The 21,837-nt window shown below is 46.8% G+C and overlaps 1 protein-coding gene across 1 annotated transcript in view; it reads right to left on the reverse strand.

The window, feature by feature from the left end:
* ADD1 (adducin 1) overlaps window positions 1–21,837 on the reverse strand; it is a 45,333-nt gene that overhangs the window by 11,262 nt on the left and 12,234 nt on the right. The window contains 9 exon segments of the mRNA XM_015561596.1: window positions 754–1,005; window positions 4,966–5,142; window positions 6,016–6,114; window positions 6,215–6,358; window positions 8,629–8,778; window positions 9,022–9,102; window positions 12,730–12,881; window positions 17,562–17,724; window positions 21,053–21,267. Coding sequence (XP_015417082.1) covers window positions 754–1,005; window positions 4,966–5,142; window positions 6,016–6,114; window positions 6,215–6,358; window positions 8,629–8,778; window positions 9,022–9,102; window positions 12,730–12,881; window positions 17,562–17,724; window positions 21,053–21,247 — 1,413 coding nt within the window. The 5' untranslated portion in view covers window positions 21,248–21,267.

A 21,837-nucleotide genomic window follows, 5' to 3' on the forward strand; every position in this document is an offset into this window, starting at 1 on the left:
GGGCGGCTCAGGGCTGGCGAACACGGGCGTGAAGCACGTTGGCGGCAACCCTCTCGCTGGTGCCGCGGTGGCCTGCGCTGCACTGGGGTCATGCCGCCCCCGGCAGGAGTCAGAAGACTCCGCGATGGCGGTCTACTCACATGCACAGTCCATGCAGGAGGCAGCTGCTGAGAGCGTTCGGAGGCTTTGGGACAGAGCAGGGGAGGCTAACGAGGAGGACCTGGCCAGCCGAGAGCAGGCCGGGACCCAGAGGAGAAACTGCTTAAGAAAACACTCGAGACGTTAAAGAACAGTTAGTGACTTACTGAAACCACCGGCATTCACAACACTGAACAACAGGCTATGACTGAACTGCCTTTTGGTGCGTGAGGTAGTAAGATTCCTTGAGGACAGAGTGAGTTCGCCGGCAGCTCCTGGGTTTAGGTTAATACACACGTTAGTCGGACCTTTGGCTACGGACGCACTAGGTAAAGAGGCAGTCGCTGGGGGGTCAGTATCTTAAGCAGTTTCGAGCAGACAGTAGCACTGGTTCAGGACAGAGGGTGAAAGGGAAGGCTCGCCTTCAGTCAGGGTGCAGGGCTGGTTCCCAAAGCCTCCGAAGCCCCAGCTGCCCCACTTGCTCTACATCATCTAACTAGGAACAGTAAGGTAGGCACAGACCAAGCAGTTGGTAATACAGCTTGGCACGCAGACACCGGACGAGAGAGACTGCAGCAAGGGTTTCACGTGATCGTGTGTAATGTTCGTCCACACCTTAGTCTTCGACTTGGGGCTGCTTCCATTCTGCCCTTCCTCAGAGGCATCGTCACCCCGGCCAGAGTTCAGCCATCTTGTCTTCTCTCGTTGCTGCTTCTGAAAACTGTGTCTGAGAGGAGAGCAAGTGCCCGAATCACCGTCACTAGCAAAGGAGTAGCCTGTGACACTAGCAGGAGCCTCCACGTCGCTGTATTTCTTAGACTTCTCTCTCAGAGCCGGGTATCGGTAAGGGTAGCCAGTTCTGTAGCCCTAGAGACCAAGAGAGTGAAAGACAGTCACTAGTCCACTTCTCAACACAGAGCTCCTCGGGGAACACTGTGTGGGATCCCTCAGAGGCTGCACGCAGGCACCTCCAACTCAACGACTGCACCCCAAGTACAAGCCCAACCTAAAGGCGAAGACGTTCACCAAAACAAAGGCCCTGCAAGCCAGCAGCAGCCCCACTGCTAACAGCCCCCACTGGAACCAACCAGAAGTCCGTCGGCAGGGGCGTGAGGCGTGCTCACCATGGAACGGGAAGCGGCACGAGAAGAGCTCTCTGCCCCAGTGAACCTGAGGATGGTGCCGAGGGAGACACCAACGGGAAAGGGGGCGCTGCCTGATCCCATCACGAGGCTGGATGGTGTCACCCTTGGGCGGAGTAAGTGACTCTCAGAGGGGACAGGCCTTCTGAGGTGCTGGTGCTGGTTTCTGATTGGGTGTTGATTCCACCAGTTTTTTAAACTAATAAACTGAATATTTAAATAGGTACACTCTCCTGTTTACTGTATTTCAATAAGTTTAAAAATTTTAAAAACCTGGCTTACTTGCTGTTGGCGACAATATAGACTTTACTCATCAGCCTACCGAACGCTGAGGTCACGGTTTAGACGCCACGATAAACTCCGGGGGGACCAAACAAGCACGCCTCGTGGCAACTGGTCTGACAAGATGACTGTCCCACTGACACTAACTTCACATTCAGTTCAACCCTGACTCTGCCTCGTAGCCATTCAATCTGCTCTGCCCCCCCGCCCCCCCACCCCACCCCCGTGCAGGACCAGCCTATTTGCTGGCCCCACAGGCAGCATCCCCAAGGCAAGGGTGGGTATCAGCCCTCCTGTCTGTGCGTAGCTTCGTGATGCGCATGGCCCCGCCTCCTGAAGTGCCCTCCTGCTGGACTGTGGACGGCCCTGTGACTGGCTCCTCACCAGTGGAACTGGCCAAGTGACAGGATGCGTTAGATGAGTGTGGTGCCCAGCCTAAGTCTCTCTCTGTGCATTACGGTCTGAGGAAGCAAGCTGCCATGGCCACTACAGATGAAGAAAATGGACTCTGACCACCACCTGAGAGCCTGGCAGTGGGGCCTCCCCCGCTGAGCCTGCCAAGAACCGGCCCAGCTGCCCCCCTGACTGCTGGCAGCCTGTGAGCTCAGCTGCCCCTGCACTGTGGACCCACAGCCTCGCATCCGGACCAAGTCCTTCCCGGCTGCTTCACGGGGAGCCAGACGTTGGGGCTGCAAGGAGTGCAGAGGGGTCACGGGGCGGGCCGGCGCCGCGGGCCCATACGCCAGAAACATAGACTTCCTCAGTCCAGGGATTCCCCACCTGTGGGTGCTGCTTCCCTGTGCGGGGCCACCTTCATGACCAACCATCCTTTAACACGTTAAGAAAAGGACGGCAGTCGTCCCTGCGCTGCTGCTGCCTCCTCATCAGTCCCTGGGAAGAGGCGATGCTGCCATTTCCCGCTCAAAGAGGCTCACACTGGGCTGAGGCCATGAGATGACTCAGCAGGGAAGACTGTCTTCGGAAAACACCGTGCTTAGTCATTCACCCGTCCCCTTGCCCGGGCGGCCAGGACGGAGGAATCTCCAGGCCTCAGGATAAACCACCAGGCCTCCACACAATTCTACCCTCCCAGCGTGTGGGTTTGGTCTTTATTCTTCCCTTTAAATGCCGTGAAACCAAAATTAGAGGCAATACACAGACCTCAGGCCTATTATATGGCTTAGTTAAAAATATGGATTCCTGGCTGGCTGGTGTGGCTCAGTGACTGAGCATCGACCCACGCACCAGGAGGTCACCAGTTCGATTCCCAGTCAGGACACATGCCTGGGTTGTGGGCTCGATCCCTAGTTGGGGGCGTGCAGAAGCAGCTGATCGATGATGCTTCTCCCTCATTGATGTTTCTACCTCTCTCCCTAAAGTCAATAAAAACATTTAAGAAAAAAAAAAAAAGGATTCCTTTCTTCCTTGAGAAACTGGCACTGTGTCTTGCTTTTGTGGGATTCAGCATTTCTTCTGGGTGTGCTGAAATGAACTCCCACAGTGTGAGGCTCTCTAGCTGCTCTCTAACCTACTCAATGACTAGCAAACATAGGACTGATGAGGATGCTAACTGAATCCCGGACTGTGAGCAGTGGTCGCTGTCCACTTTATTTCTTACAAAGCGCGGGGCCTGCTACCGTCAGGAACAGTCACAGAGGCGCCCAGAAGAGGGCACTGAAAGCCTTGCGTGCTGAGCAGTCCACAGCTCAGCCCTCATCCTCTACCTTCCTCCCCTATCACATCAGAGTTACTGCTCGAGTTAGATCTTCTTCTCCATCTTCCAGAATGAACTGAGTGCACAAGGTGGGCGGCTGCTGTTCTTCATTCTTGTCCTCTCTCCTGTTCTCCACTTACTTTTAGGCACAAGCGAGTGAAACGTCCAAGTGTTTGCCAGGAGGAGAGAAGGGCTATAGGACTGGGCCACCTCAGCCCCGGGGGGTGTCTGACTCCAGTGCTGCCACCTGGGCCACCGCTGCCCCGCGCTCAAGCCCTCTCCAGCTGCCTTTCCTGAGGCTGCACACCCCTGGTCTGCCGCCCGACCCAACGTCCTTCCATCTCCTCCGTGAGCGGTTCCGTCCTGCTTCCCTGACCAACCCTGGCCCATGAGTCTCTGCCTGCAGCTCTCGGCGTGCTGCCAGGGCGCAGAGCGCAGTGCTGGGCTGCACCTCCCTGACTAGGGCAAGAGCCATGTCCTGTTCATGGCTACAGGCTCAAGAGTAGATGGTCAGTTAGTGCAAACCATCTTCACCAAGCACTGAATTCAGAAGGAAGACTCTGCCCACTGCTCCCTCACTGACCAAACCCACTCTTGTGGACACAGCCCCTGGGCACACCCTGAATCAGATCCATGAATTCTTTGTTTTCCAAAATCTTCAGGAAAGGTAACCCTCTTGCAGCCACCCGTCCCATGTGCGGCCTCTTCCAAAGGTCGGACCGTCTTAAGTGAGGCTGGACGGTGTCCCAGTGGGGCTGGGACACGCCCACACAAGGACTGCAGCCCTTCTCAGCGTCCCTTGCCCCACACGGCAGGACAGGTCCTCACGCCTACCAGTAGGAAGGGCATCTGAGAGGTGACAGCGCAGCATGAAAGGGCCCCCTCACAGAGCCATCTGCCTTACAATGTGGTGGCTCCAACCCTACAGACTTGTTCTGAGTAATTAAAGACCATATCAAAGGCAGAGGCGGACCTGGAGGCACGTTCCCATCCCCACTGCTCTCTTCAGTGCTGCTGCAGCCTCTGCTGTGATGCCCACCTTCACCCAGCTCAGCCTGTCGCGTTTCTACCTGTCCTATGAGGTCATTTCCAAGTGCCACCTTCTACCTAAAGTGTTCTCCCTGATCTGTGAAAAAGGATGAAGGCCCTCACTGAAACCCCACATACTAGTGGGCCACATCCTGCCATGTCCACGCAGAACCCCTATCACGCCAGAGCACCCCCTCCCCGCCCCATTGCATCTGGGCTCAGGCCCCTGCAGTGAGTCAGCAGCAAATGTCTGTGGAACAGCAATTGGCCTCCAAACACCTAGAACTTCCCATTAACACCAACAACAAAAATCCTTGCCGACTGCTTTCAAAGCCCCTGCAGAGCGTGTGTGTGGGAGGAAGGCGCTGAGCCACCCTCCGCCCAGAGCTGGCTACCCAGCGGCCTGCAGTAGAGCAGGGCGTGTCCGTGCTTCTGTCCCCACGGGGCCCCAACAAGATTATCTTTAAAAAACAAAGAAGTTCTCACTCTACTTTATGGCGATTTAGCTTAGAAGTGCTGCTGGGTGATTCTTCAGGAGCAAGTGCTCAGATGCTGCTTGAGGACAGCAACTCCACAACACTACCTCACTGGTGCCCAATCACCCACACACCTGAGCTTTAGAAGGACACCATTATCACGCAGTGGTAGCCACGTCCTTACCAGGTTATCGAGCATCCGCATGAGGGCTTCAAACTCCTGCTCACCGATCAGCCACTTGGGAGGCGAGGCGGTGCTCTCCCCTGCCGGGGCCCCCGGGGAACGGGATTTGGCTTTGTACTTCCCTGGATCCAGGAGGACTAAGTTGTCTGGCCCTCCTGCACTGGCCAGAGTTCGAACCTTTTCAAAACAAGCAAACATTACAGTCTGAGCTCCTTACTGAGAGCACAGGTGACTGTGGGAAATCACGTACACAGAGATGTCAAAACCCCTAAGTGTAAGAATGAGAAATGTAGAATGGACAGTGATAGACTAATCACAAGGTTATGTTCAGCCCTGGCCAGGTAGCTCAGTAGGTTAGAGCATCACCTCGATACACCAAGGTGGTGGGTTCTATTCCCAGTCAGGGCACATACAACAATCAGCCAACGAATACATAAATAAGTGGAACAACAAGTCCATCTCTCTCTCTCTCTCTCTCAATCAATCAATCACTATTTTAAATGAATACATAAACCCGTAATAAATTTTTAAAAATAAGGTTATTTTCAGAAGTTTTTCTTTAGCCTAACAAAAATACTGGGCCCACCTACTTGGAGGAGAAATGTAAAATACTTCTCAAGAGCATAAGAAGCAGAATGGGGAGGAAGGCATGGCTGCACAGACCCAGGTCAGGAGAACAAACTTGGGGCTGGGCAGCACTTGCCACCAAGTGGCTTAAGTGGCACTGACGGCCCTGAGACTATGGCAAGTTTCTAGCTCTCTGCACCTGTGTTTTCAGAAGGAATGCCACGAGGGTCAAATGAACCCCATGTCATAACATATGTAACGCACCTGATACAGGGGTTGGCACACCCTGTATCCACAGTACTCCATAAATAAAAACTACCATTTGCCAAACTAAATCAGTGAAAGGGCATCTGCCCTGTTCGATTTCTAAATCCGCGAGCTCAGAGTTGGCCGAGACTGCTCCAAGACTCCCCCTGCCAACCAGCATCAGAGGCTCTGGGACCTGCAAACCCGAGACCCCCGCAGGCGGCACGCAGCACCGACCTGGATCTCACACGCAGCCACGAGGTTGTGGATGTAGTAGAAGGCCTCCTCGACGCTCTCTCCGACGGACACCAGCCCGTGGTTCCGGAGGATGAGGACCTGAGGGGAACACGAGAGCTCCGTGAGCTAAAGACACTGATGCTTTCTCCCTCCTCCTCCTCCCTCCATAATTTAAATGCCAGGTTACATGCCTACGAACCTTGCTTTTAGGACCCAAATTTTTCTGGATTAAAACCTTTTCCTCTTCATCAACCAAAATCCCATGGTAATCATGATAAGCCACCTCTCCAAGGGAAAGTGCCTCCGGGGAGATGGGCAAGAGCCCACATTTCATCGCAGAGACCTGGAGAACAAGCAGTCACACTGAGCGAAAGCCCTCGCTGACTGAGGACAGGGTAAGTCTTTCCTCGAAGAAATACAAAAGTGGAACAGAGTTAACTTTGTTCTCTTCTCAGAAATAAATGAACCCATGAGCTTAAAAAAAATTACTCTGGGGCTTAGTGCAATGCAGTTAGAAATGCAGACTCTCACTAAGCTGGGAGAGCCCAGAGGAAGCCCACATCTTTCTGGATTTCTCCACACTGACGCTAAATGCTCTGTGAGCTCAGACTGGATGACAAGTGAGCCCCGGATCTGTGAGGACAGGCAACGGCCTCCTCTGAATGCACCAGAGAGCATGGCAAGTGCTCTACGGCTGTGTGCACAGGTTAGGCTGCAGGTGGGACCAAAACACCTGAAAATCAGATCAAAGCAAATTTGTAAAAGTTGAGAATAATTATACTGTACAATTTCTTTACATTTATTCAGGTAAAAAACAACAACATCTAAACCCCGCAGGGTTGCCCTGCAGGTGTTGCTCAGTGGTTGAGCATCAACCTATGAATCAGGAGGTGGTTGTTCAATTCCTGGTTAGCACATGGCTGGGTTGTGGGCTCAATGCCCAGCAGGGGGCGTGCAGGAGGCAGCTGATCAATGATTCTCTCTCATCATTGATGTTTCTATCTCTCCCTCTCCCTTCCTCTCTGAAATCAATAAAAATATATAAAAAGACAATACCACAAAAAAGGAAATATAATATTTAATTCCTTTCACAGTATCAGCTTTAAGAAATTTCCTTACCTACAAGAAGGAATTTCCTTACAAAGTAAACTTTTGATAGTTTTTGAAACAAATTACATGCTAGCTGCTTATAGCCATATTCTCAAAGATACCTCTCCAATGGTTCTTGGGTTTTAAGAAAAAAATCACATCCTTCAGAGAATGTGATACTTAATAAAACTGATGTTGACATCAAGAACCACATATTCAAAGTAAAATAAACCAGGTCACTCACTCACCTAAACAAACCAACATGCATGACATGAAAACATCAAGAGATTAAAAATCAAGCCCTAGCCCTAACCGGTTTGGCTCAGTGGATAGAGTGTCGGCCTGAGGACTGAAGGGTCCCAAGTTCAATTCCAGTCAAGGGCATGTACCTTGGTTGCAGGCACATCCCCAGTAGGGGGTGTGCAGGAGGCAGCTGATCAATGTTTCTCTCTCATCGATGTTTCTAACTCTCTATCCCTCTCCCTTCCTCTCTGTAAAAAATCAATAAAATATATATATATATATAAATCAAGCCCTAGCCAGCTTGGCTCAGCATCAGCCCTCGGACTGAAGGGTCCCAGGTTCGATTCTGGTCAAGGGCATGTACCTCGGTTGCAGGCTGGATCCTCCTGCACCGAGGGGAAGGAGGGGGGAAGAAGGGGCGTGCAGGAAATCGATGTTTCTCTCTCTGCGTCTCTCCCCCTCCCTTCCACTCTCTCTAAAAATCAATGGAAAAATATCCTCAGGTGAGGATGAACAAAAATAAAAAATAAATTTAAAAAAGATATTAAAATTCAGCATTACTGAATCAATTAGATCATCTATTGTACAAACAGGCCCATGAAGTCACTAAAGTATGAGACTGGTGATAAAAAGCCAATTCTAGACAGTGTTTCGTTCTCACATGACTGTCCCTGCAACTAGAATGCTCATTTTCAATCTGAGAGGTCTGGGCTTTGTCAGGGTCACCCGTGCACACAGCAGGATGCAGCTGGGTGAGGGGCTGGGCAGGCCTCTGGGGGGCTGTGGGCTTGGAGGCCTGCTCTCCACAGCCGGCACTACTGTGCCTTCCTGCCCCAAATGCCTGCCTTCTTCTGACTTCCCCAGTCATGATGCAGCCTGGGTTCCGGGGACTCCTCCCCGACAGCCCATCAGCACCCTCCAGGCCCTCGAGTCCCACTAACCCTTTCCTGAGCCCACAGCACCCTTGCTTGCCACCCATCCTGCCTTCCCTCTTCTCAAAGGCTCTGTAAGTTTACTGCTGTCCTTCTGCACTTCCCTACTAAAATCTGACCTCCACTGTCAACACGCTCTAACTTTCTAATATGGAGTCTAATGGGCATTTCAGACCCCTTAAAAGAAAAACAGTATTTTAAGAAAGTCAAACTTAGTGAGTAATAAAATATTTTAATCCAACTAAGTTAGGTCTAAGGACTTATTTGCAACAAGAGGCACTTCCAGGGAAATGTGCACAGCCTCTCACTAAACAACTACAAACTGCAGGGGGAGCACGAGGCCACTCACCGCGGCCCCTGCCGGCGTGTGAATATGGACCACACACTTCACGTCCGGCCGCGCAGCATAGATCGCAGAGTGCAGCGTGAAGCCAGCTTGATTGACTCCTAGGTTAGTGCTTCCACGGTCTACCACATCTCCTTGCAGATTGATTTTCACCTGAAAATGAGGAAACAAAAATTATCAATGTCAAAAGGACTTCCAATTACCCTAACTAAAAATTATTTAAACCAAATGTTAGTGTTTGTAACTACTTTTAAAGGTTTTTCTTTGAGTTAATCACGCAAAACACTAGTTTCTCTTCTTCCTTGGGTTTTCTATGTCTAACAGGATTAGAAGGGGTTTAATTAAGTAACGTGATCTACACAGTCATGACGCCCAAGAGAGAAAGGCCATTCTTACCAAACTGGATGCAGTCACTTCACTGTAGAGAAGCCCAAAAGGTACAATGAGGAAGTGTTCCTGCTCGGAGCTCACTCTGGTCTGTGGGGACATGACAGAGTTAGAGCAAAATTCAACTGAAATTATTTGTATCTCTTTGAGGCCACAAACTCACAGGCTTGTCAAACATCTATACAATATAGAGCTGTTACTGCAGTCATGTGTCACATACATGAAGTGCAGCTTGGTCACATTCATGGTAATTGACCAATGGCATGCACAAAGGCGGTCACGCCTCAGGTAATGATAATGAAAACGAAAGCTCACTTTCTAAAAGTCAAACAGATTTGTCTTTAGAACGCAAAACCTGCAGGACAACAAACAATCACAAAACCACACGCAGGAGAGCGCTGCCTTGCTGCCTGAGCACGCTCAGAGCCCCTGTTGGTGAACAACATTCCCTCAGATTGATGTTGGATGACTGAGCCATTTCCCACCTACTGTTTGGCTCTAAAAATGTCTCATCATTGCCCTACCTGGCTTGGCTCAGTGGATAGAGCATCGGCCTGTAAACTGAAAGGTCCCAGGTTTGATTCTGGTCAAGACCACATACCTCGGTTGCAGGCTCCTCGCCGGCCTAAGGCCCTGATCGGGGCGCGTGCAGGAGGCAACAAATCAATGTGTTTCTCTCACATCGATGTTTCTCTCTGTCTTTCCCTCTCTTTTCTACTCTCTCTAAAAGTCAATGGAAAAATATCCTCGAATGAGGATTAAAATAAAAAAGAGAAAAATAAGTTAAAATTAGAACTATATATATATTGTTACAGACAAGGCTACACTAAATATATTTGTGCATCCTGTTTTCTTCTTTCACTTAGCTCCTTAACATTATTTCTAGGAGTGTGCTTAACAGAGCTACATATTTTAGTGGGAAAACCTTACAATATACCATTTTCTGAGTCTGAAGCAAAGAGAAAGTGCTAAATATAGATGTAGAGTAACAAGGGGAAAAGAACATTTCAGTCACTTTTCTGGTCCCCGGGGGACAAGTGCCGGCTGTCCTACATGTCCTCCCACATGACGAATGCCCCTTCTGTGTACAAGGAACAGACTCTAAGGTCACACATCTTCAGGTCACGCACTGGAAATCAGGATCTCTGGCAAAGACGGGCATCCCACCCCAGAAACACAGTGCACTGGTCACAAAGGTGGGCTCCACACCATCTTGGAGCTGAGCCAAGATGAATTAAGGGATGGAAAAACCCTGCATCAGCCAACTGCCACCAAGAGAGGAAACCCAGCCCATATGCCAATTGGGCCACCCTGTCTCTTGACACCAACGCTTCTTTAAATCCCATGCGATCTTAAAACAGATCTAATTCAGACAAGTGTCTCTAACCCTCTAACACCTGTTAGCATTTCTCAGTCTCTTTAGCAGAAAATCCCATGGTACTTGTTGAAAGAAAGGGCACAATGACCTGTTAGCACCTTTGATTACACTGATAAATACTGCTAATAGTTCTTTTCTGTTAAGTGTCTATATGAGAACACCTAGATTGTAACAAAAAAGGATGCCATAAATAATTTAAAAACACAAACTTTCCTCCTCAAAGATTCTCTAGTTCACAAGATAAAGGAAATGTTCTGGTAACTTCAATTTAATTTTTACTCAGTATTTAGTCCCAAAGTCCCAAATAATTAAGGGGGGAGGGGAGACACAAGCAACTGAAGCAATTCAACCTTCTTTACGTAGCATTCATAACAGGACTAGTGATAAACATTTTTAAACTTCCAAAGAATGAGAGGATGTTATTAAAGCTAAGGATTACATTTCCTGTTACAGCTGTACCACTTCACATTACATCTCTACACGATGCCAGCCACTGTCACGCAGATACAAGAACAGAGCTGGCAGCTGTGGAGGGCTAACTGGACCCACTGACCAACCATCAAAAGGCCCGTGGAGTTCTGTGGGACAGCCTGACTGGGATAGACTTTCAGCTCAGCTGGGGGTTTCACGCAGTCGTTCATCCGAGAGCACGTGTGCGTCTATTCAGTGCCCAGCACAATTCCTGCCCCTGGGCACACACAGCACAAGACACACAGGGACTCCCTTCAAGGGGCTCATACAGACGAGGGCAGGTGTGGACGATGGACACAAATGTAAAGTATGGCTGAGGTCACTGCTACGGGGAGAAACGAAGAGGACGAGTTGGGAGGGGTGACATTCTACAAACATGTCAGTGTGGACACGACAGGGTCAGGTTTGCATTTGGAAACTTCACTTTAGGGCCACATGGAGAATGGACGGGAGGGTAATTGGTATCTCTGGCAAAGACCCATAACCCATCCCCGAAGCACAGTGCACTGGTGACAAAGGTGGGCTCCAGACCACCACCTCCAAGATTCAGTGTTCCTTAAGTCCAGATTGGAGCTGAACTAAACACCACAGGTCAAGTCCACATGTAAAAAATATCCCCGTGCGTGTATGTGTGTATGTGTGTGTGTGTGTGTGTGTGTGTGTGTTGAGTAGGAAAAAAGGGCAAAACAATCTAAATGGCTGCTAACACTGTTGTCTCAGAGGAGAGAAGAGTAGTGGCAGTTACAACTCTTCTTTAGACATCTGTGTAAGGAACACTTGTTACTATAAGCAGGAACTGTATTAGTAATTTAAAATATCCAATAAAAAAAATGAAAAAACGAGATTGGAACAAGTTTAAAAATCAAAGGAAGGAAACAATTCAAAGAGCTACCTCCACAGAAGAGAAAAACAACAAACCAACCCCCGACAGTGCACTGGGAAGCGAACGCAGCAAGAAGGGAATGCAATTCCAAGGCAGGAGGTCGTGTCTGGGCAGAGACAGGGACACTGAAGCGGGGGTCAGGAGTAGAGAGTGGGTTCAGCAAGGAGTTCCCATCTTCTCTGTGACACCACAGGGTCACCTGCTGGGTGAAGGAGGTCAGGAATTTCAGAGAGGAAAGCACAGGAAAGGTAAGTGAGCTTATGAGAGATGGCTGCCTACAGCTGCCAGGCAGTGGGGGGTCCCCTGGTAGCAAACGTATGGAGATGGCTAGGGGCTCTGCTGTGAAGCTCTCTGCAGGCAGACCTGGCTGCTCAGGTCCAGGGAGGGAGAGGACGGTGTTGACAAAGGGCTCCTGAAACGATGGACCCTGAACCCCTGCTCGACAGCACAGGGAGCAAATACGGGCAGACGGACTGGCTGTAGAAGGGAAGACCCACAGAGGCAGGGCTTGTTTCATTCAGTGATGGAACCCAAAGTGAGAACAACGCTTCGTACAGAACAATAAATGCTTACAGCAGACGCCCAGTAAATAGTGACTGTCAGGATGAAGGGAAGAAAACAAAGGTCCTGATAATGTCGAAAAATGGCTAAAACTAGAGTAGCTAAAGAAGTAAAATAAGAGATGGGAAGAAAATAGCTCCAGTCTTAGGTTTTTAAGCATAAAAAGGTTTTTAAAACTGCCTGCATTTGGCAAACACTCATTTATGAAGTCAGCACGCAAGAGAGGAGTTCTAAAGAATCACTGTTCTCATCATTTTCATTCAAACTGGCGAGTCCTCAGATCACTGGCTCTGCCGTCAGGACCAGAGGAAGCTCTTCCAAGCTTGACTTCAGCTCAGTGGCTCCCCCTCCTCCCACACAGAAGAGGTGGGAGCAGACCCAGCCAGTCATTCACCAGCCAGTGACTACCTCCCCCAGGACTCACGGTGATATGATTGTAGATCAGCTGAGACCACCCGAAGAGATCGGCCAGTCTGTAAAATGCCGCCAGCTTACACCGCAGTAACTTCTCCCCTTTGTCATAGGCAATAGAATCAGATCCTCTAAGGTCGTTCACAGGAGTTACCATACCAAGACCTGAAATAAAGAAATACAAAGTGCAAAGATTTAATATGTCTTACCAAAAGTAAATCAATAATAACAGTTCTGAGATGTTCATCTTCCATACTACACCATGAAGTCAGTCTCAAAAACTCAAAGACAATTTCATAAAGACCGTATTCCCCAACATTAATACAATTAAGTTGAAATCAATTAACAAAAAGGTAGCAAAATAGGTAGGATGCAATAAAGCAAAGTTCAGAAGGAAAGTTACAATATTAAACATTTATTTTTAAAAATGGTTTTTTTGAATAATCTAGGTTTCTACCTTATGAAACTAGAAAGAGTAAACTAAATCCAAGATGAAAAGAAAATAGGAATAATAAAAGTAAAAGCAGATCCCAAACAGAAAAATAATAGAGTAAATCATTGTCTTGAGATTAAAAATGAAATAAAATACACCTCCAGGCTCATCAACAAAACACAGCCACGATATCAATTACCAGTGAGAGGAAGTGGAGAGGGGCCATCACTGCACATCTTTCAGACAGTGAAAGAATAAAGGCCCTGGCTGGTGTGGTTCCGTTGGATGGGTGTCGCCTGGTGCACAAAAGGGTTACCGGCTGATTTCCAATCGGGGCGCATGCCTGGGTTTCAGGCTCAATCTCCAGCAGGGGCGTGTAGGAGGCAGCCGATTGATGTTTCTTTCTTCTTAAAAAATAAAAATAAAAAAGGATAAAGGGGTAATATGAACAACTATATCAGCAAATTTTTTAACTTAGATAAAATAGACAAATTGCTTACGAGACACAAGCTACCAAAGTTCACTCAGTAAGAAACAGATATTCTGAGTAGCCCTATTTCCAGGCCAAATGATTTCACTGTGAATTCTATCACACGTTTAAGAAATAATAATACTAGTTCTACACAAACTCTTCCAGAGCACTTTCCAACTGATTCTGGCCCAGCATGACCTTGACACCAAACCACACGAAGACATGACATCACAAGAAAAAGACAGACCAATACTTCTCATGAACATAGGACTAAAAATTACTTAACAAAAGTTTAGCAAATAATCCAGCAATACATGAAAAGAACACATCATGACTAGGGGGAGTTATCTCAAGAATGCAAGTTTAGTTCAGCATTCAGAAACCAATCAATATAATTTACCGTATCAAACTAAAGAGGAAAACCAGGAATCATTTTAGCAGATGCAGAACAAGTATGTCAACATCCATTCAAGATAAAGGCTCTCGGCAAATCAGAAACAGCCGGGAACATCCTCAACTCGATAGGAGCATCTGCACAGCTGGCCACCACCCTCAGCCCTCGTGAGGAAAGGGGGCGTGCCTCCTCAGGTCAGGAACAAAACTGTGTTTTAGAAGATTTTTCAAAAGATGGTGGCAGTAGCAGTCTAGTTTTTGAATCTTCTTAAATCTCTATCCCAACCCCACCCAAAAACTGGAGCAACTAGGGATAACAAAACCAAAACCCAAAGATGATTTCTACGACACACGAGGTAACGACAAAGTGAGCCCGTGAGCCAGAAAATAGAAGGGGCAGGGTTGTCGCAGGCAGAACGCATATTATCAATATGGACCATGTGTCAAACCTGAGACTCCCAAAAGAACCAACAAGCACTCACCTGGGCCCTACCTGGTTTGACTCAGAGGATAGAGCATTGGACTGAGGACTAAAGGGTTCAGGGTTCAATTGTGGTCAAGGGCACAGACCTACCTTGCAGGCTTGTACCCCCGCCCTGGTCAGGGTGTGTGCAGCAGGCAACCAATCAATGTGTCTCTCTCGCATCAATGTTTCTCTCATTGTCTCTCCCCATCCCTTCAACTCTTTCAAAACATCCCTGGGAAATATCCTCAATAAATAAGTCAATAATAAAAGAACTCACTAGGAAGCTCAGAGGGCCAGGCTCAGAAGGGCAGCTGCAATCAGAAGGAGCTCGCACACTTTCGTCCACACTACCCACAACTGTCTTTCAGGACAAAGTCTCACACTAAGAAATTCGTAGAAATCAAAACCCAAACTGAGTACCACAGACAGAGAAGAGGAAGAGGAAGAGGAAGAGGAAGAGGAAGAGGAAGAGGAAGAGGAAGAGGAAGAGGAAGAGGAAGAGGAAGAGGAAGAGGAAGAGGAAGGAAAACACGGTCCGGATAAAAGCACTGGAGGGAGCAGAACCAGGTTTCATTCAATCAGCTGCCATTTTTCCGCACTTCACCAACAGAAAACCAGAGGGAGCTCTAGAGCCATGACTTCGGAAGAACTTTCCTGAAAACTAATTTCATGTAAAAACAAACAATAAAATAGCATGCTCACACCATACAAAAGTTACTATACAAGAAAGGGCAGAATCACATCCCTACAGACAACGAAAGCACACAAGAAGACACGTCCACAAAACAGATGAAAATGATAACCTATTATTTCATAACAAGGTAGAAAGGCATTAATAACGAAAGTGAAAAAAACAACATTTAATACAATTAGGAAAATAAATAAATAAGTAATAATTTAAAAAATAATTTGCTAAACAAATCGTTGGAGAAAAATTAAAAATAATTTTTTTAAAATCAAAGAAATGAAAGGGATAAAAAGGATTTGAGGAAAAGGACAATTATAAAAGACAAACCAAGAAAATCCACTATGCACATAACGAAAGCAAAGCAACAAAATACATACTAAACACCAATTCAAGAAAATATAGCTAAAATAGTGCTGGCCAGTATCGCTCAGAGATTAGGCAGGGGTGGGCAAACTTTTTGACTCGAGGGCCACAATGGGTTCTTAAACTAGACCGGAGGGCCGGAACAAAAGCATGGATGGAGTGTTTGTGTGAACTAATATAAATTCAAAGTAAACATCATTACATAAAAGGGTACGGTCTTTTTTTTCAATAGTTTTATTCATTTCAAGCGGGCCGTATCTGGCCCGCGGGCCGTAGTTTGCCCACGGCTGGATTAGAGCATCAGCCCTTGCACTGAAGGGTCATGGATTCGATTCCTGGTCAAGGGCAAGTACCTGGGTTCAGGTTTGATCCCTGTTTCAGCCAGGGCTTGTGCAGGAGGTAACCAATCCTGTGAGTTGTGGGCTCGATCCCCAGCAGGGGGCATGCAGGAGGCAGCTGATCGATGTGGATGAATTGATGTTTCTCTCTCCCTCTCTCTCTAAAAATCAATAAAAACAGCCCTACCCAGTTTGGCTCGGTGGATAGAGCATCGGCCTGCGGACTGAGGGGTCCCAGGTTTGATTCCGGTCAAGGGCACATGCCCGAGTTGCGACTCGATCCCCAGTGGGGGGGCATGCAGGGGGACAGCCAATTAATGATGCTCTCTCATCGTTTATGTTTCTATCTCTTTCTCCCTCTTCCTTCCTCTCTTAAATCAATAAAAATATTTTTTAAATAAGTAAAGATCAATAAAAACATATTTTTTTAAAAAGAGGTTAATCGTGAAGAGGGTGGCTGACTGGTAAATCTCTGTTTATACCTGTGTGGTGGTTATAAGGGTGTTTATCTTAAAGTCATGTGTGAGTTACACATCATTTGTTCTATGCCATCTAGATATGTTATACTTTACAAAAACAGTTAAAATTTGTTTCTAAGTTTAGATTTCTTTCTCCCTTTCTTTTTGTTGTATGACATTCTTAAAATAAAACTTCCTTTACCTCTGATTAGAAGACAATATGCAAGTAACTATATAACATTATTCTTTTCTTATCGAATCATATGAAATGTCACTGGACTCCATTAAGAATCCCTATGAAAACCTTACTTAATACTATTTGACCTCACGAGGGAGGTTTGAGTTAGTAAATTAAATGTCTCTAGAAGTTAGTGAGATATGATTCTGGCGAATGTCAGTCCACCTCTAAGAACACCATGGAACAGACAGGTAACAGCAAATGCCAGGCGACCTAACGGAAACCAAGACCTGGTGCTGGTCACTCAGAAGCAGACCATCCACTAGACCCACCAGAGCCTGACGCAGGCTCAGTACACAGGGGTCACATTAGCTGATGCTCCAGTGACCCTGGGCTCCACCTTTGACAACTAATCATTCATTGCTCACATTCTCACATGCACCTAATAAATCCAACATTTTCCCTTTGGCTTTCTGTTGGAATTCTGTTTCTCACTTATTTGCAAGCAGCAGTGAGGAATGGTGGGTAAGAAACGTTGGCCTGACTGAAATGAGTTCAGGCAAAATCAATGTGCTACCTACAACCATTATTTCTGCTCAGTTTAATTCACACAGGATCTGAAAAGCCACATAAAAAGTCATGTGGCCCAGCTGGTGTGGCTCACTGGTTAAGTGTCGACCTATGAACCAGGAGGTTACTGTTCGATTCCCGGTCAGGGCACATGCCCAAGTTGCAGGCTCGATCCCCCGTAGGGGGCGTACAAGAGACAGTCAATCAATGATTCTCTCTCATCATTGATGTTTCTATCTCTCTCCCTCTCCCTTCCTCTCTGAAATCTATCTATCAATCTATGTATATATAAAAGTCATCTGCCTGAAAAATAAGTCTCACTGGCTCCTAAAAGAGGGAGCCCTCTACATTCAAGACATTTTCAGGCTTACAGCCTATTTTTTACTAAAACACATTAATTTTCAAAAAACTCGATTCTATATATTACATGTATTTCAGGAACTTTTTCCTGGGAAATGACAGCACGTACAGTCAGGAGGTACTCACTCATGTTCAAGGCAGCCATTCCTCCTTGGGGGGCCGCCGGGTAGACACTCGGAGCGTTCGTGGTCATAAAGTCTGCAATCTGCTGTAATGCCAGCAGGCCGGTGGGGTTTTTCCCCTTCTTAAACTGTTCCTGTATCATTGATTCCAACTCTTCACAGAAAGCCTAGGAAACGGTAAATTCCAACAGTGAGACACCACTTCCTTTGTGTTTCTGGACAAGGCAAGGGTAACTTTCACGCAGACTGAGTTGCTGTTTGTTTTCATCCAGTCCTAGGGAGGTGGGTGGACACTCTCATATGTAACTACTTGAAGCACAAATTGGTACATTCTTTCTGGAAGGAATTTAACAATATAAAAGCTTAAACATTCGGGCAGGCATCCTCTTCCTAGGAGTCCTTTCTAAGGAAAACCTAGGGATGTGCTCAAGGTTTATCTGTAAGGATGTTCACCGCAGCAGTACTGACAGAAGGCAAAACAGGTGTGTCCACAGGTGAACGTGCAGAAGACTAATGAGATGCATGGACCCACCTCACAAGCAGTCGCCAACCTTTCGGACCTCACGGACCACAGTTGGCAACCGCTGCACCTGACAATGGAACGCTATGCACTTTCAACATGAAAGACCAAGTAAATGGCATAAATGTACTCTTGATATATATTTGAGTTAAAAGGTTATAAAGCAACACAACCAGTTCGTTTAAGAGCAGATGCATATGGAAACGTAGAAAGACTAAAAGTAATACATCAGAATGCTCACTGTAATCCTGTGAAAGAATCACTAGTAATTTTCATGTTCTACTTTACGCTTCTCAGTATTTTCTTCATAATACAGTTTTTAAATTACTTTAAAGTTAAAAAAGAAACCCTAAAATATTTATCCTTCATAAAATAATCCTAAATTAGGCAGAAAGGTTAATAAGTTGGGTTGATGGAAATTTTAACATGAAATCACTACTGAAATACACATAATTTATAATTTCCTCAAAAATTATTGAAATAATTTTCACATATCCTATAAAGAAATAAATATTGTCAAATAATTATAAATAATATTTAATGTGAAAGTGTGAGTTCACTGAATATCCAGACCAGAGCATAAGCACTCCAAGGGCTGCTGTATGGCTGGTTCTATGTTAACCTTACTTCTAGTCTCTCACTGCTTGAGCTGAAAAGATAGGTTGCGAAGGGACAGACTAAGTACACCTGTCACTTGAGGGAAGCAAACAAAGCAAATGCAGTGGCATTAATTCAATGGCATAAAAGAATGCCAAGAGCCAGGAGCCCCTGCCTACCACACCATGCTACCTAATGCCATCCATCATACTCTGTGGTAGTCGAGGAGGGAAAAGCTGGCAGGGCCTTGGACTGCAAGGAAAAATGTATCACTGACACACGGTTCTGGGGCCACCTTTGATGGCAATGCAGATTGCAAGGATACAGATAGACATGCACAGCTGCAGGTAAAGAAAGACACAGATGCCTTACTAAACCTCACCGAGTGTGCTGGGCACAGGGTACGCAAAAGCTGAGTTCAACAGCTCCCTGCCCTCATGGGCCCTCAATCTGAAAAACCAATCTATTTCCATGGTTTTCAAATCCACATACAGCTCTAAGGGAAGCTCAATTCACATACACTACAACATGTGCTACACACACTACACTCTGCACTAGTCCTCTCCCTGCTCCAGGACCCCATGCTGCGCTTAGACGGGACTGTAAAGGGACTTGGCTGTCTGCACAGTGCCTGACATGCAAGGTGCTGGAAGTTTATTTTCTCCACTCTATCCCTAGTGATTTGTTGCTTTTATGTAGGAAAACTGTTCAAGCCAAAAGTCTAGATGTTAAACTGATTCTTTTTTTCTTCTCATATCTTCCTCTTATTTATCCCTCATTCAAAATAAGACTCAGATGAGCCTACCCTCTCCACCTCTACAGCAGCGCCCTGACCCAAGTCACCGTCACCTCTTGCCTGGAAGATGGCTTTCTCCCTTGCCCCAAAGGATGCTCCCTTCTCTACCCCAAAAGCAGACTGAGTTTTGTAGAACTGAATCGCGTTCTTTCCTGTCTGCAGCCCTTCAGTAACGGCTGTGCTCTGAGTGCAAAATGAGCCCCTGACCTGAGCTTCCCCAGCCTTCCAGGACCTGCTCCCTCCTCCCTCTCCCACCCTGTCCCCCCTAAGCTCACACACACTGGAGCCCACCAAGCTTGCCCAGGTCCTGGGAATGCACGTCTGCCCCTCCCTCAACCTGGAATGGTCCTCCCCATGCCCCCGCACAGCAGCCAGCTCCTTCTCCTCTCCGAGTCAGATTCATCTTCCTCCCTCAGACAGGCCTTAAGAGGAAGAGGAAGAGGAGGAGGAAGAGGAAGGAAAAAGATAAAAAGTATGAACAATAAAATGGCAATAAATATCTGTCAACAACTGAACCTAAATATCAAAATAAATGAACAAGGAATCCAATGAACAAAATAAACTGAATAAAATAGAACCAGCCAGAGGCATGGCAACATGGAACAGACTGACGACTCTCAGAGGGAAGCAGGGAGGGGACGAGGAGGGATTACATGCATTACCTACAGACACAGACAATAGGGCGGTAAAGGCCTGGGGCAGGACGGAACCAGGTGGAGGGGGATCCTGGGGAGGGTGGGTAAAAGGGGGGACATCTGTAATACTCTCAACAATAAAGATTTTTTAAAAAGAAAAAAAAGGCCTGTCCTAACCAAGTCATACACAACCTAGTCATCCAACTGTTCTGTTGGTTCCTTACTGCATATCTCCAACTAGAATGCAAAGTTTGAGGCTTCATCCAGGTGCTTACACAGGTGTTACATATATGTCAAAACTCATCAAGCCGGACTTAAGGCCTGTGTACTTTACATTACACCTTAGTAATATGTGAATAACAACAACCAAACAAATAAATCAAGTTAGAGGCTAATTCCTTGAACAGCACATAAGAGATAATAAACATTAATAAAAGTCAATGACTATCTGCCAATGGTATCCCACAACATGAAGATAGTAAAGTAAGAACAGGGGAGCAGAATGCGGTCCACAGAGCAGCAGCGTCCCCAAGAGGGAAGATAAAGACAGCTCCTCTACCTAGAGATGCAAACAGAGGACATTTTGTTGGGGTGACTGTCGTTCAAAAGCTCATCAATCAGTAAATCAGGCACTGCCGAGGCCTACCATGGGCCCGGCCCCCAGCTAGGTATTGTGGAGGAAACAGTAATTTTTAAAAGGTGCCATAAATAAAGACTGAGAAGCAGTGAGAGTAAAAAGGACAAATAAACACCTGCTACCCTTTATGACACTGAAGATTTTCCCCTGTTGTCTGATAACTTGAACTAAACGGAGTTCTCTTAACAACAATACATATACGGAGGCGCCGATTTCCTGTGTTAAGACAACCTGACTATGACACACACAACCGCGCCAGAAGGGCAGCACTGGAGAGGAAGAAGATACTTGGAGAAGCAGCTGCTCTTACCGGACTCTGCAGAATCATGGACACTCTCTTCTTCTGCTCCATCATGTTGAAGTCCTGGCGAAGGTCAGGTGCCATGTTCCTCTCTCGCAGGTATTCTGGATTATTCTCATCCACCCTGTCGAAGTACCTCTCTTTGTGAGGGGCTGTGGTCGGGGGTGGTGAGGTCACCACTGCAGCCTGAGTATCACCATTCATTGCACAATCTTTCTAGGTTCCTACAGAAGAAAAACGAAAGAAAGTATTGTTTCTGAATCAATGTGCAACAGCATTTCACAGTGAGCACACCGGCCTGACAAACACATCTGCAGCGTGAGGACCTCTGACTGCCTGACCATCGGAGCCATGATGTGGGAGGCTTCTTTGTGGCCCTGGCCGAGCAGCCATCTCCACCCTTGCACCAGTCAATGGCATTTCTTGTCCTTGCCATTGTTCTTCAGCAGACAACAGAACAATCTAACAAAGCTACTATGTCTTCTCACAACCTGAAGGGCCAGATAGCAAAAATTTGACAAGACAGTTTAAAGTCAGGACATTATCCCACAACTTCATTTCTGGAGAAATTTGATTTATGTTATTTTTCTAAAAAAGTTTCAGGAGTGATTTTTCAAAAGATTCCCTAAATAGATCGATAAGGGAGAAGGCTGCTCACACGTCTATGCACACAAATAAGAAACGACCCTCTTCAGCATCACCTTTTTGGTTCAACAGCAGGTACCGAAAATGACAACATGCCCTACTTTGTGAATAAAACCTAAAAATGCCCCAAAGGCACAAATCTAAGTCTG

This window comes from Myotis davidii, unplaced genomic scaffold, assembly GCF_000327345.1.
Source record: "Myotis davidii unplaced genomic scaffold, ASM32734v1 scaffold937, whole genome shotgun sequence".
Taxonomy (NCBI): Eukaryota; Metazoa; Chordata; class Mammalia; order Chiroptera; family Vespertilionidae; genus Myotis; species Myotis davidii.